Below are 15,694 nucleotides of genomic sequence, written 5' to 3'. Positions count from 1 at the left end.
TGGAATTATTATAATTGAATGAACTAGAATCTTGTTATTTTGTTTACTTATCAATTTACACTGAATCCACTTTTAAATAGGTGATAGCTTGTTAGCTAATTGTAATACTAACCTGGAAGAGCAGATAGCCGGAGTCATACATCCAGAAGTCTTCGGGCGCGTTACCAGGCTTAGCGAGCTGGATCGCGAGGCAACGCTCCAGCATGAGCTGGCAGCGTTGCCCGCCCGCCCCGCGGCCGCTCATGCCTTAGGCGGGCGGAGGCGCGGGCAGCGGCATGCTCTGTGAAAAAAGATTTTGTTAACTAAAACAGCGGACAACTCATAATGAACACGAATTGGTTGAATTATTAGTGTCTCTTAAGGCGTTTCCACCAGACATGAGCGAGGATTTGTCGCGAGGAATGTGTTTTTCATGAACCAATAGAAACGCTTCATATAATTTATACCTATCCTCGCACAGCATACATTTCTTGCCACACATCCTCGCACATCGCTGTTTGAAACCTGCGTTTCAAACAGAGATGTTAGACCTTAAACATATTTTTTTTTAATTACACTTAGTAACAGGTATCCATAAGTACTAATATTATAAATGCGAAAGTGTGTGTGTTTGTACGTTTGTATGTTTGTCCGTCTTTCACGTCGAAACTAGGGATAGTTTATGGGCCAGACGGCCAGAGAATGGCATAGGCTAATTTTTATCCCGGAAAATGTAGTTCCCGACGGAATAGCCCCGACAACCGAATACAATTCCGCGGGCAAATGCTAGTATATGATAATTTTAATTTTATATTCATGTTTTTACTCTTATTTATTGTCATTATTATTTTTAAGCAAAAAAAAACTTGAACAAGGATGTCGTTTACAAAAAAGTGCATACATTTTGAAAATGGTGGCACTTTACTAAACCTATATTTACTTTTTAGAACCTTAGTGCCCTATAGTTCACGGATTATGCTCTAATGGCCTAATACTCTGCATAAATTTAAATAACAAAGACATGAGAAGCCGACGGATGCAATCAGTAGGCGGCAGGTGCATGTACGATTGAATAGAATTGAAAAACTGTCGAGTTTATATTTAATTAGGTTTCCTTTGAATGCAAAAGACTGTAATATACATTTCTCTTTTCTTTTTATTATTGCAGGATGAATTGGATTGCTAATGTGTCTACAGTCCACGCTAAAGATATGCTTACATTTTACTATCTTTCGCTGTCAATTTATGTTGCATTGTAGCAGCAACATACCTAGTTAATAATATTTTCAAACGGTTAAGACACTCCAATATTTTTGACCTGTATAAAATGACGGCACTGCTCAGTGCACACCATATAAATAAACAGTATATAGATATCATTTAATTGTTATTTACTGTTTTCTGTTCTAATAAATAATCTTGTACAAAACCGCAATTAGAACTTTGTAATACTAAGAGACACTGAACTAAGCCAACAAACAGACAGATATGACGAAGCGAGGAGTCCATTTTTCTTTTTTTGAGCAAGGACCCCAAAAACGTACATTGTCCTGTGAAACACCAACTCCAAAATTTAAGTCAAGGCCCTACCATTTCTGCGTCGGCGCCGCTACAAATTGTCTTCGCGCCATCTTTAAAATTAAAGCCGTAACCGACTGAACAAAAGACAATAGTTGCGCGAACAAACGATTTCCACGTCTCTCGGCCCTTGACCATACAGTTTGAGAACAAGGCTTGAGGCACGTCCTTTCACGGGTATGACAAACGCTGGATAAGTTGGCTGCATAATTTGGCGTACTGAAGACTAATTTTTGATGGTTAGTAACCTTGTTCATAAAGCGAGCTGGACACGCGCACCGAGGGGTCCGTACAAATTTTTAGGTAAGCCATTGAGAGTCTTTATATATTTAGTATCTTTCCCTAAATATACAGTAACTAAAACATCGCTCGAAGGACAGCATATAACCGTTGTTGGGGGAGATGACTCCTCAATTGGCGACCACGAATTGGAAGATGAAGCGTTTGCAGGCCTCCCACTAGGACCTAGTAACTAGGTGGACTAACTGTCGTCGTGAGAGTTGCGGCAACCGGTGGATGCAAGTGGCGAGTTTCGTTCATTGTGGCGTTCTAAGGGACTTTGTTCAGCAGTGGCTTCTGGCAGATAACGACGAAGATGATGATAATAATTCGCAAATTAACAAAATAGTAACTCTGTAGAAAACACATTGAGAAATTTCGCCATGAATTTAAAACTTGGAGGTGGTGGACTGGCACTAAAATCGGGAAGCAGAAACTGTGCGTTTAATATAAATATTATCACACCAGCATTATCTAACAAGTACTAGTGACAATAACAACTAATACTTTAAGAAAGTTGCTTAACACTGGTAAACTTTAGGGCCAAGCACATTGGACATTTCTATGGAGTTTATTATACGCAAAGCGTTATGGTTAAAAGCATAGCGGAAGGCTAATTGTATAAACCAGGTATTCGCAGGACAGCAGGGCTACTACGAAACTCGAAACTCGAAGTTCGTGTCGTGCGGTCCCTCTGACACTTATACTGTTTAATACGAGAGCGAGAGGGACGGTACGGCACGAACTTCGAGTTTTGAGTTTCGTAGTAGCCCTGCAGCTTAGACTCATTACCATAATCGCAGTCGTTACTTGTACACGCACTTTCACACTCCACGTCCTTATTTCATAAGGCTTAGCCACTATTATAGTCTAAATGGATATTAAAATTTGCAGCGACTAACAGCCTTATTCATAAAAAGTTAGAGCCTCCTTGAAGGCTCCTTGAAGGCCCGATGCTAAAAAACATGATTCATAAACGTCTGTTAGCGCTAATCAGTCGATCAAGGCTCTGCTAAAGTTAGCGGACCGTAGACCTCCTTTATCTCCCTGCTAAGTCACAAAATGGCCGCACAAGTTTGAACAGCTGACTTTGACAAGAGCAAAAAACCATACCGAAGATATTTTAGTGAAGGGTGAAGTTACGCAAAGATTAAAAAAAACCAGGAAAAATATTTTCAGGAATTTGTATTTAAAAATCCTCTAAATTAGCAGCAATAAATTAGCAATAAGTATGAAAAAAAAATAGGATGATTAACACAATTATGGCTTTTTGCACAACATGCGGATCGGAAATGGCGGGAAACTTCTCGCTTTTTTTTTTTTCCTGCTAATTTGCTGTCACTGCTGTCAACTTTTTTTTTTTTAATTATCGATTAGGCCATTTTTTGTCTTTGATTTGTCAAGGTGGCCAACATAACGAGTCTAATCAGTCTATCAGCGGCTCAACAACTAGCAGACTGCTAGCAAGCGTTTATGAATCATACTTCTTGACAACCGTCTAACAAGCTTAATCAGTCTGCTAAGTAACAGACCGATCAAACCTCAATTAAGGATTTTTTATGAATAAGGCTGTAGGTATGTACCTTGGATGGTTATCAACTTACCACAAGCATTTATATCGTTACGTAATGAAAATGTAATGTATAAAATTGTGTCCAATGTTTCGCTTGTTTCACTATATTTTGCGACAGTCAATTTGATATTGGAATATTTGGGCCAATCAACTTTTTTACCGACACTAATCTGTCCGCGACATTTTTCAAACAATAGCAGATTTTTGTAAGTAAACATGTTTTTTCTGTACTTTAATAGATGGTGTACATGAATACATGCCATCCTACGTAAGTTTAAGCTATTAAACCGTGAAATATCTTGTTGGAAGTACGAGTTTTTGGTAACGCTACAGACGATTTTGGTAACGCAGGAGACGCCCAAAGTGTCTGTAAAATAGTTGATTGGCCCATTTAAATAGGTTAGATTCCACACCAATCATTTAATGTTACTATGTAATGTTATGTGTTTGTTTTACTTTATTATATTATACTAACTATTTTTGGGTCTGTTTTGTGTGGCCTTCCATATTTCACTTTTCTATGGCCCGGTGGAAAATCAGTGCTGGTTAGGGTTCCGTATCCAAAGGGTAAAAATGGAAACCCTATTACTAAGACCGCTGTCCGAAATTTTCACAGATTATGTATAACCGTGGCCGCTATAACAAAAAATACTAAAAACAGAATAAAATATTTGAGGGGGGCTCCCATACAATAAACTTGATTTTTTTGCCATTTTTTGCTAATGTCTAATGAATGTTGTATAGATGGTTTTTAAACCACGTTATGGTGAGCCGGGACCTTTTTATAATATTCAGAACAACAAAGCTGGTGACCCATGTCTAGATCTTAAGGACTACCCAATACCCATACGAGTACCTGTTAAAAGGCTGTTAGTTAATAATATTATAATAGAGTCGTTTCTTGGAATTATTGTTTTATGAAGTCAACTGCCCTATTACTTGTTGTTAAACCGCTTACATCTATTTGATTGTTGTTTTTTTTAAGAAAAATATGGCTCTGTCCATTGGAGGACAATTTTGCCAGTGTCTAGTAGGTTTTGCCGGTGTACGGTAAAAAAATTATATAAAACGAAATATGAGAGGTAATGCTGGATGAACGATGACAGCGCGAATCCTATTTAATTGTTATTTGTTTTTGTAATGTATTCATGTTTTGACATGGGCAGTCTAATAGACAGCGTCTATTATGATGTAAAAAACGTAACAAATTGTGAAAAGGCTTGTTAGAGTTTTTTATATCCAACACGAACGACAATAGCTCGTAGTATAAAACTATTTTCAAATTGTTTCTGTATAGTATTAATTTACTTATATAAATATTACACGATTTTATCATCAGTGACGTGTTTCGTAGAAAGTAGAGTCAAATTGTATTGTTTCGCTATATTCATGTTTCTGGTGTTAATTTAACCTTTTATTACTGACTAGTTAAGGGCTGCGTTAAAAAAAAACCCATCGGTATGATCAATAGGTAATGTTAATCTTGTGCCCGTTAGAGATACCTACGTCATTTTTGATCGCGTCGCCAATCGATCACAAGAACGGTTATAAAACAACTTCCTTTTTCAAATTCCTTAACCAATCGCGTGCCAGCCAGTTATAAATTGCGGCATGCCGCCATTTTGGGAATTAAGGTCGTGCCACACTGGACCTCTATTGTCCATTATAACGGAGTAAGCGCCAATTCAGGTTGTGTAACAAATACATTATGAGTGTAATGTTTTTGCATCATCATTTGGGTCATCTCCAATTTATTTTTAACTAAGCTGAACAAATTGCGATTATTGTTTTCGGGGTGGATTGATACATGTATTTTTTTTATGAAAGTTTTAATTTAACTTTCAATATTCGTGAGTAGTTACGCAACTTTTTCAAATCTAGCAAATCGTATATTTCTCCACCTTCTGGTGAAATTTGGTTCAGATACCTATGTAGTTTGAACAACAGATGAAATTAGATCGAATCAGAAGGATTAAACTCATCATCTCAGCCGAAGGACGTCCACTGTTGGGCATAGGCCTCCCCCATAGACCTCCAGTTGCTTCTGTTGGCAGCAGCTTGCATCCACCGTGAACCCGCGGCTTTAATCAGCGAGGCTACTCCGAAATTCGAATTCCTTCTGACGCTTACACTGTTCAATACGAGAGTATGAGGGATGGTACGATACGAACTTCGATTTTCAAATTTCGGAGTAGGCCCTCAGGTCATCTGTCTATCTCGTTGGTGGACGTCCTACGCTGCGCTTGCCGATCCGCGGTCTCCACTCGAGAACTACGAGTATTCTCCGTGCTAATATATAACGGTTAGCTGGTACCAGATAATAGAAGATGGCAGTAATTTTATCCAAAATTAAAAAATCATTCTCCACTTTAACCATAAAGTTTTATCGTGTCAGAGGCTTCTATTCTTCTAGCCAGTAACAATATTACCAACATAAAAAATAACTGGCCATTTAATTTGACAAATCTCATTAAAAAAAAGTAACACATCGAAATCCCACACATTCTCACATTCGCAAAACAAAAGCTAACAACGTGTTCATAAAAAGCGGCCTATTTTGGTTGACCAAAGGTAGATTAAGGTGAACTAGATCGCTGAAGAGTGAGTGGGTGCCGAATATCACTTTCATCTTGCTAGTGTACCGTATTGTGATGCGTGTTTCCATTGAACTCGGAGAAGATAGGGCAAAACACGAACTCTTGTGAAGACATGTTTTACAATGTAGGTAAGGCGATCTCTATAAAAATACTAATATCTCCTGTACAGGTCCCACTGATGGCGACAGACCACCTCTTAGAATGAGATAGAACTTGCGCTGTATTTCCCACGGGAGCCCAATGCAAATCAGCAACTTCACACACATCATGGAATAGTTTTACGGTTATATGCAAACTCACTTAACTTCGCTCAAAAATTCGAAGACACTCAGAAGTGCGAGCCCGAGCTCGAGCTACGATTCTCAGCTTTATTGAAATACTATGTTTAAACAAATATTGAAGTATTTTTCTCGGTAAAATGACCATTCACATCATAACATCGCATTGGAGTCGAGTGCAAACTGGCAAAAACGGCGTACAAACTATTTTGGTATGTTTTATATAAAGTAACATGGCTATAATTTTCACTTAGAAAGTGTTAAGTACCGAAAACTCGTAATAAAATTGAATATTCAAATATTACATAGCATTTTGCGAGCTGTAATCCTAAATAACGAAAAACAGTAACAAGTAATTCCTTAAATATTTTATTATAACGAAATCTAACATGTAAAAAAAAATGCCTTTTTCGAAGATCTGTAGGTAAGCTATACTAACAATGCTAATTTGAAAAAATAATGTGCATGAAAAGGGGTCACTGGTAAAAACGTTATTTCTGAGTAGATCAGTTTATTTTATAGACTTAACGTACCGTGTGACAACGAAAACGTGTCCCAAATGTCACAGATTAAATAATAGTATCATGTTGCGTGTGTGAATGAACTATCACACCTCAGTGGGAGTACCATTCATTACCAAAAAATAATTGTGCCGATTTACCGTACCCGCAATCACACGGCTAATTCTCCTTTATATCCGCTACATTCGCTTTTCACTACATGACCATTAACATTTGAACTTTGAAGACCCACCAAGCATACTCTAAGCCAGGTCAAGTTTAACTGGTAATGATCAAATTGCCAGCTTACAAAAACCTTTTCTTTGATTGTTTAGTATATTGGTCGAAGAACTAAAGTTGTAAAAGTATGGCAACACTTTCTATGTTTCAGTTTTTGAACAAACGTCACAATAATGGGTAGAGTGAATTGTATGATCGGATTGAAATCAGATTTAAATTTATACTTAGATAAAGCAAGAATTTATCCAATCTAATCTGTTCTTTACTATTTTTGGAGGAAAATGCGTACCTAGATCAAATATAAAGAATGTAACGCGAAGAAAATAAATTCTGTTTGATCGGAATATAAAAGAAAGCCTTATTATTATTATAACACGTTCATTTAATCTCCACAGAAGGACAGTCATGGTCAACCCTTATTATGCGTTGTTATCTAATTATTATAATTACATTCATTATTGTGACACGTGACGAGACTGCGTGAAAAGGACAAAGGCTACATTTTAATAAGCTCATGCGGCTATGATCAAAAGATATTCTAAAGAATATTACAGCTGTGTGATGAACTTTAATTGCTTAGCGTAGTGATTTACTTAAACGAAGTAGACATTTTGTACAACAGTGAACGTCTTACGGCTGATATGATGATGATGATTATGATGAAGTAATTCTGGTCAATTTTGAAGTAAATGAACTAAAAGAACTTCTTTGCTCACCCGCGACCTTAAGATAGTTAAGTTTATGCAAAATGTGCGTGTTCATGCAGTTCCTCCACCTCCACACTGTAAGAACACACACAAATCACACAAACCCATCTATCACCACCACCACACTACACTGGCGCGTTTCGAACTCAACCGTAGCTCATCTTCAAAGCAACACAGCCGTACACCATGCTACCAGATGCTAGGTTGCGGGTGAGCAAAGTTTTTTTTTAGTTCATTGATATATGGACCTCCGCAAAGTAACGCCTGATTCAATAAATAATTTTGAAGTAGTTGTTTTTTTTTGCTTGCAAGCTTCATGCCAATATGGTCGCTAAAAGTATGAAAACTCAACTTTTTGCAAATTTGAAGACAATTTTATTTAAGGTTACTTACATACAATTAAACACTTAATTGTACTAAAAACTGATAGACTATCTAACTCTAAGTAGGCTGAACTTACCTAATGCTCAATCAAAATTCCACATTCGCACAATGAAATGCAACTACCTAACGTTTATGTTAATTCTATTATTAAATATAGCGGTTTAAGCCCCAAACAGGGAGGATAATGGCTAAACCAACGGTTGCGATTCCCTGGCCGCAGTGCATCCGCCTAGTTTCCTCTACTGAATGACAATATGTCCATTAAAAAGAAAAATGATTCAACTGCACCGACGATATAGAAGGAATATCAACTTTACATAGCTGTTATTAAAGCTCAAATAACAACTAGCTTGTGCTAAACTTTTCTATGCTCTGGTCATGAATTGACAACCTTTGGTGTGATTTCAATTTAGATTGGTTTAATCGATTTGGATTCAATCGGTGTGGTGTTTGGCGGTAGTTTGATGGATTGGGTGATAGGTGAATCTGCCTACGCCTGGAGACATAACTTTGAAAAATGTCAGAGCCGTCCCACGAAGAATTTCTAGTAGTGGATTATTATTGGAAAGCGGAAATAGTAGTCGGTATCTGATGCCAATCAAAATATTTTGATTCAAGTATTAAGGGCTATAAAGATACCTTAAAGCGTAAACCCAAGCTCAAAATCCACATAGGGTAAAGTATCTGGAAATAATATCTGATAAGACTTAAAAATATCCAACTGAACACTATTCATACAGCAGTTATAGAGTATCAAAATTTGTTTGTGCATGTTTGTTCTTTCCGATATTAATGTCTGTGACTGTACAATCGATAAAGTTTTTTTTTTAATGTTATTACTATAGTTGAATTCCTATAATTTAATCATTATTTATTAGTTGCAGAAAAAAAAAGTAAAATGTCACGAATGTATTGCAATATTTTATATTTACCAACCCATCGACTTTTTGTTATTTTAATGGTATTATATTTGTTGGCAAACCAATAAATATAAATTAAATTAACAACGTAGTTTGCATGCATCTAAATAATTTTAAGTCTTCAACATACAGACGGTCCTAATTTCTCATAAGTCGCAATAAATCCCAAATATGCAATCTGTAATGCATCCCTTCTACAGTCAGAGTGACTTTTTTTATTAAAAATATAGCACCCCTGTTAGGGTCCGACTTCGATTAGTCCACGGCCGACACGCCAAATAAATTCTCTGTACATTACACGGTAGACACATTCACCGCACGTTTTATAGTTAGCAACACGCGCAATGCATTAGAAATTCGCTCGCCGCCTCAGTGATTGCGCTTAGTCATGGTAGGTGGAAGCTGATCGCTGACAAGTCAGTTCCACCCTTGGTGCTATTGGAATTTGCCACATACAATATAGCATGACTAAATGAGAATCGCTAAAATTTGATTTGTATCCCGGAGCGTTGCACAGAGAAGCATTTCTATGATTTGAAAAAAGAACTGAATGAGGTTGAATCTTTCTAGCGAATTCATACGCGATAGCCCTCATTTATACACACTTACAGTGCTTAGAAACAAACCCAACAAGGTTCAGTGAGACTTGTGCTGGTGGTAGATTTTTGACATTCATGAGTGCTTGTTATCCTAAATTGAATAAAGATATTTTGACTTTACCCTTAAAACTGAGCTTTCGAGTAGAGATCAAGACAAAAGAGGGTCTAATACCAAATTGCAACGTTTCTGCCAAAAATCGCTCTAATAAAACTAACTACCTTCATAAAAGTTCATATTCTGTAGGTAACCTACATTATTATGTACATGAAAATATATAAAACATTATATTAACTAATCTACCCCGGGAAAAAGCACCGCCAAGTCGCACCAGTGGTCGATAAACATCCTCCCGGAAGAGAACATTGCCAAGTCCCGCATTGTTTCTTACGCTAATCTTTTGTTACGTCGCTACTTCATTGCGAAACAAAATAAATGTTGGCACGAGGTTGGCTTAAATTTTTAAAGCAATTTGAAAGCATTTTCAGACAGCTTCATGTTGTAAAGAAGGCACCTTGATGCCAAATTGAACAAGTTACGCAGTGTTATTTTTTTTTTATTAAATTCGACGATTTCTCGGTGGATCTTCAAAGTGTACCGCGTTAAAGACGGGACTACATTTCGAATCAAAAATTCTAACGAAAAAACTTTATCTTAAGTGGTAGCGAACTATCCGCTGATACAGGTATTCAAGATTCATTTTAAAACAGTGTAATACGTGAGCATCAGTCAATGACCTTTACGTTAGCTTTTTCACATACTGTTATAGTAATCCGAAGAAAAATATGGCTCGTAAAACAATTGCGAAACGAATCAACGACTCAATGGTCTGTAAAACATTTGAGAGGTTTTCGAGCGGCGTGGGAAATGGCTTTCTTTACACCTTGGAAATGCAACGAGCATACATATAATGCATATATAAAAAATTGTCTTCGTAGAATTTTATCCGTATCAAAATGTAGATGTTTCTCATCCCCTAAATGTTGACCGATTGTGACCAATTTTTGATATGTTGTCCATTTAAAGAAAGTCTATGCTTTATTTTTGTTACATTGATTAATTATACGCCATTATAGTATGTATAGTGCTATTAGCAGGGAAAACAACAAAAACCGGCCAAGAGCGTGTCGGACACGCCCAAAATAGGGTTCCGTAGCCATTACGAAAAAATCAAGTAATATTTTTCTAAGAATTTCGTATTTTATACGGAATCTTCCATAGTTTAGGTATATTTTATACCTTAGGCTGCTATTTACTCTTAAACTACTAATAATTCTCGAGCAAACTTAACCGTTATAGTTTTCCTTGAAAGTTTGATATACTTACCATCCTGAATTTTTTCAAAATTTTCCACCCACCGGTTTAGATTTTAGAGGGGGGGACACTCGATTTTCATGAAAATTTGCACTTTAAAGTTGAATATTTCGCAAACCAATCCCTGAATTAAAAAATTCTCTTAGCAAACCCCTAATGGTTTTAAAAGATCTATCAAACGATACCCCACACTATAGGGTTGGATGAGAAAAAAAAATCACCCCAGTACGTCTATGGGAGATACCCTAAAAAAAACTTTTTTGGTTTTGTCGTCATAGTTTACATATATATCCGTGCAAAATTACAGCTTTCTAGCATTGATAGTCCCTGAGCAAAGCCGCGGACGGATAGACATGGCGAAACTATAAGGGTTCTGGTTTTGCCATTTTGGCTCCGGAACCCTAAAAAGATAGGAGGAAAAGAGAAAACTTAAAACGTAACGAACGTAAAAAGTCCAGTTCATTTCGCCGTCGCCGTCTAGTCTGCCAGGTCGTCTTTTCTAGTGGTGGGCCTCCACTCGGTGTCTATCTTAAAACCTATCAAAAGTTGACTAAAAGCGCTAGCTCCACAGAAAACTTTGGTTTCCGAAACATGGCTGCCATTAACCATTTCATAACATCCAAAGTTTAACAACTAATGAAATTCACTCGATTAAAAACTGACCAATTTATCGTTTTCGTAATATAACAACGCTAATATTCGCATCACACTATTAACACCCACAGTTCTTAGAACGCATTTCAAAAGAAACAAATAATTGAGTGCATAAGAAAAGTGTCTTCCCACAATTTTGTAATTAAGTGTTTATTTGTATTGGTCAAGACACGCAATTGTTTATGTACCTACATATAAATACCGGTACTTTGAGTTGAGTATGTTTTTAGTGGTTTTAAATGTGACAAATGGTTCGGTAGTATTGTGGTTTGACGTTTGATGCGGATAGTTGTTGGTTCTGATCGGGGCAACAATATGTAAAGTTATTAGAGTCCTAGCTCAGAGAATTAGCAAGTTGAAGTGGCAGTGGGCTGGTCATATGTGTCGAAGAACCGACAACCGCTGGAGTAAACGAGTTCTAAGTGAAGCCTGCGTCTTGGCAAACGTAGTGTAGGACGCCCTCGAGCCAGGTGGAGTGACGATCTGCGAAAGGCTGCTGGTAGAAGCTGGATGCGTCTAGCCGAGGACAGGGCGCAATGGCGCTCTTTGGGGGAGGCTTATGTCCAGCAGTGGACTGCTATGGGCTGATGATGATGATGATGATTAGGGTCCTTAACTGTAAATTACACAAGATAAAGACATGCACTTATTTGGTTATTATTTAAAGCAAAAAGTACCTATTCAAAAACTCCATTCACAGCAAATCATTGACGAAAATCAGTGAAAGCTATACAAAAAATATAAACAGAGAGATAAGTTTCAAACACTATTTTTTATTCAAATCCATGTTTATGCTGTACCGAGCACTCTGGTTGCTCGGTTGTTAGGTACCCACAGTGCCCCTCAGACTAAGAGCTCTCGGCAAAATACCTCCACTGTACCGTAAAAGCTTAAATACGGAGTGTTTACTTCGATTTGTAGCTTTTAGTTTAGTTTTGTATATTTTTTCTGTTATGTTGCCATCTGGCTCGCAGAACCACTTTTTAAAATAATAAGGTTTAGAGTTTTCAGATACAAAAAAATGCATTGCATGTAGATATTTGCCGCAAAAATACAAAAAAAGATGTAAGTATACAGTTTTTACAATATTTCACATCGTAACTGTGATATTTTGCTTTTTTTTTGGAACTTAATCTTTCGCTACTTTATTATCAGCTGTATTCGTGTTCATGTATAGTGTGTTAGATTTTTTTAAATGTGAGGGCAAATTAAAAACAAAATTTTATATTGAATGGACTGAAAACTAGAACTAATAATATTATGGTTTTCATCATAATATTCCACGCTTCAAGGTTTGAGCACATTAATCATTTCAGTTCGCTTCAGAGAGCTGTTCGAGCGGAAATTGATACGTTTAACACGAAACGGCGGATAGAGGATTACATGTCCTATACTTACATGTCCATGCAAGTATGTGTGTCCATGTAAACCCAACTTATCACCGAGATCATGAGATCACACCAAACACTAACGTTTTAAACTCCATAATCTCAAAGAATCGCATGACATTTAATTAGATAAGTATAATAATAATAATTTTTTTTCTTGCGTAGTAGATAATGTACAGAACTGATACGAAACTTAAGTTATTATATAATTATTATATATATTATATAAGGGTTCCGTTCTCTATTAGGTATAAAATTAAGACAGGAATCGTTCTAGAATCGGATTCAGTATTCAGTATTTATGTATTTATTGCAACACCTTTTACAAAAAAATATAAAAACGATGCCCGGTTGGGGCGTGGCAATTCCAAAATTAATTACATTAATTAACTTATACATCATAATATGCTATTTTATAACCACATGTACCTAATCTTTAGTAAGAGGTTTGCATATTGCTAACACTTATAATTAACTATAAGTATGGTATCTAAATAAACTATACATTAATTTAGTAATAATAAATAAACAATAATAAATAAATTAATTATAATAACATAAACTTAGAACTTATGTGGTATCACAGAATGAATAGATAATGACAGAATGGATTGTTTACGGCTTACTTTATAAACTTAAACAGGTACCAAAACCTAGTCGGTTCGATGTTATATACTTATAGAGATGTTGGCCGGTTTTTTAGTTTACAGACACCCCTGATCGAGTAAGGTGGCTATCATTATGAGTCATTCAAAGGACGGAAGCGACGGCCAAGGCCGTGCAGGCGGCGACGCGCGACGAGCATTGTTTTAATGTCATTGTAGTTTTTAGTGCCATTTATAGTTATGGTGGGTAAAAGCTGTTAGTTTCTCTAGTTTGATAGATTCGTGGGAAATTGATTGTTGGAGTAATTACGGGATTAGTCCTTGACGAGGGCATTCATTGTTTAAATACGCGATGGGACTTGAAACATCTGTATCTACAGTTAGCAGCAAGTAGATGAGCGGTCGTGGTGCTCAAAACAATCTACACACCATATTACCTTGGCAGTAGAACCATTTTAAGCACCGTAATCGCTCATCCACTTCTGCTGCTGACTGTACCTACAAAAGAGTAACGTGACTGACTGACAGCCAATCCACAGCCTAAACAGCTGCGGCAAGAAACTTGAAATTTAGCGAACATACAATCCTTCATCATCATCATCCCACTGCAGGGCACAGGCCTCCCCTCAGAATGAAGAGGGCTTGGGCAGTAGTTCTCACGCGGGCCCAATGCGGATTGGGAACTTCACACACACCATTGAATTGCTTCGCAGGTTTGTGCAGGTTTCCTCACGATGTTTCCCTTCACCGTAAAGCTCGTGGTAAATTTCAAATGTAATTCCGCATATGAATTTCGAAAAACTCAGAGGTGCGAGTCGGGGTTTGAACCCACGATCCTCTGCTTGAGAGGCCATAGGTAAAACCGCTCGGCCACCACGGCTTCAATCAATAAAATCCTTAAAGTTAATTAATTGCGCACGAAGAAGGCATTTTTCGAAACGGGGTAGAGACCAGCTTATCTTTTTCTCTACCATGGTGACAAAGCAATTGGTTGTATTAGTTGGGTATGGGTATTAAGTACTAAGAACTTAATTCAGTAAGTGAGCTGTTGTCCTTTTGCTATGTCCTGTTCTTGCTGAACTGGTGATATTACTTTATTAAACAAGTTAATGGAACAATTTCGTCATATAGGTAAAGGCATAGTTACAGATGAAGATAGTACAAGAATTGTTATAATAATCAAACCCAAAGTCAAGTCTCAAAGTTTGACAATTTTATTTTGTTTCTTATCCTTTGTACAATAAAGAGTTTACATAATTATGTACATTTATAATAATTATATCATCTATTCCTGATCCTGACCTCCCTTTTTGACGTGACTATTTAAACTTTACACTCTCTGAACATTTCTGGTAGGTACTGGCCACAAACCGCATGGGTATGCAAAATCTTTAAAAAAATCAAATATGGAACACAACTCCAACAAGCTGGCCGCTAAGTATGCCACAAGTAAAATAATAACAGCCGAAAAAGAAGAACGCTTCTAAAAATAGCAAGTGCAAGGTCAGACCACCGCAGTGCCGCAGACGAGCTTATCGATCGCATCCCTGCAGTACGCACACAGCTGCACTGGCTGGCTTTACAGGCTACGTTAACGTTCGAACTTTAAAATATTTTGAGAGTGGAGCTATTTTGCTACCAGCTTCGTTGATCCAGGCATTAAAAAGTTACACTGGCTGGCTACACAGATCCACAAAATGTTTTAGTAGTTTGACTTTAAAAGAGATTTGAAAATGGATCACATTTTTGTAGTAGCTATGTAGAGTCCATAAACTTCCATAGAGAGATGTATGTTAGCGATCTCTGTTTTATAGCCGAACCTACGGCAGGGCTGACATTGCAGAATAAATATCTTGGCAGGCGATACTGTGAGCATGGCCTTGCGTGAACGATTTTGAGTGAAATAATCCTGTTTTAACTAATTAAAAAACTAATAAACCGTATTTTTTGCCACAATGTATTACGGCAAAAGCAAGAAGCTTCTATCCATAGATCTACAAAAACTGTTAATCTTAAGAGACCATAATTATTACATTCCATTCCATGCAACGGGTTAAGCGGGCACACTATATCGTAACGGCTACGACTTGTAATTTCCATC

At 37.0% G+C, this 15,694-nt stretch overlaps 1 protein-coding gene across 1 annotated transcript in view; it reads right to left on the bottom strand.

Annotated features, from left to right (window-relative positions):
- The window catches only part of ko (Stork-head domain-containing protein knockout), a 269,884-nt gene that overhangs the window by 216,555 nt on the left and 37,635 nt on the right, over nt 1–15,694 (bottom strand). The window contains exon 2 of the mRNA XM_074095645.1: nt 113–280. Coding sequence (XP_073951746.1) covers nt 113–244 — 132 coding nt within the window. The 5' untranslated portion in view covers nt 245–280. The remainder of the gene's footprint in view (nt 1–112; nt 281–15,694) is intronic.

This window comes from Choristoneura fumiferana, chromosome 12, assembly GCF_025370935.1.
Source record: "Choristoneura fumiferana chromosome 12, NRCan_CFum_1, whole genome shotgun sequence".
NCBI lineage: Eukaryota > Metazoa > Arthropoda > Insecta > Lepidoptera > Tortricidae > Choristoneura > Choristoneura fumiferana.
The sequence above is the reverse complement of the archived record's forward strand: the minus strand, read 5'-3'. Positions and strand labels throughout refer to the sequence as shown.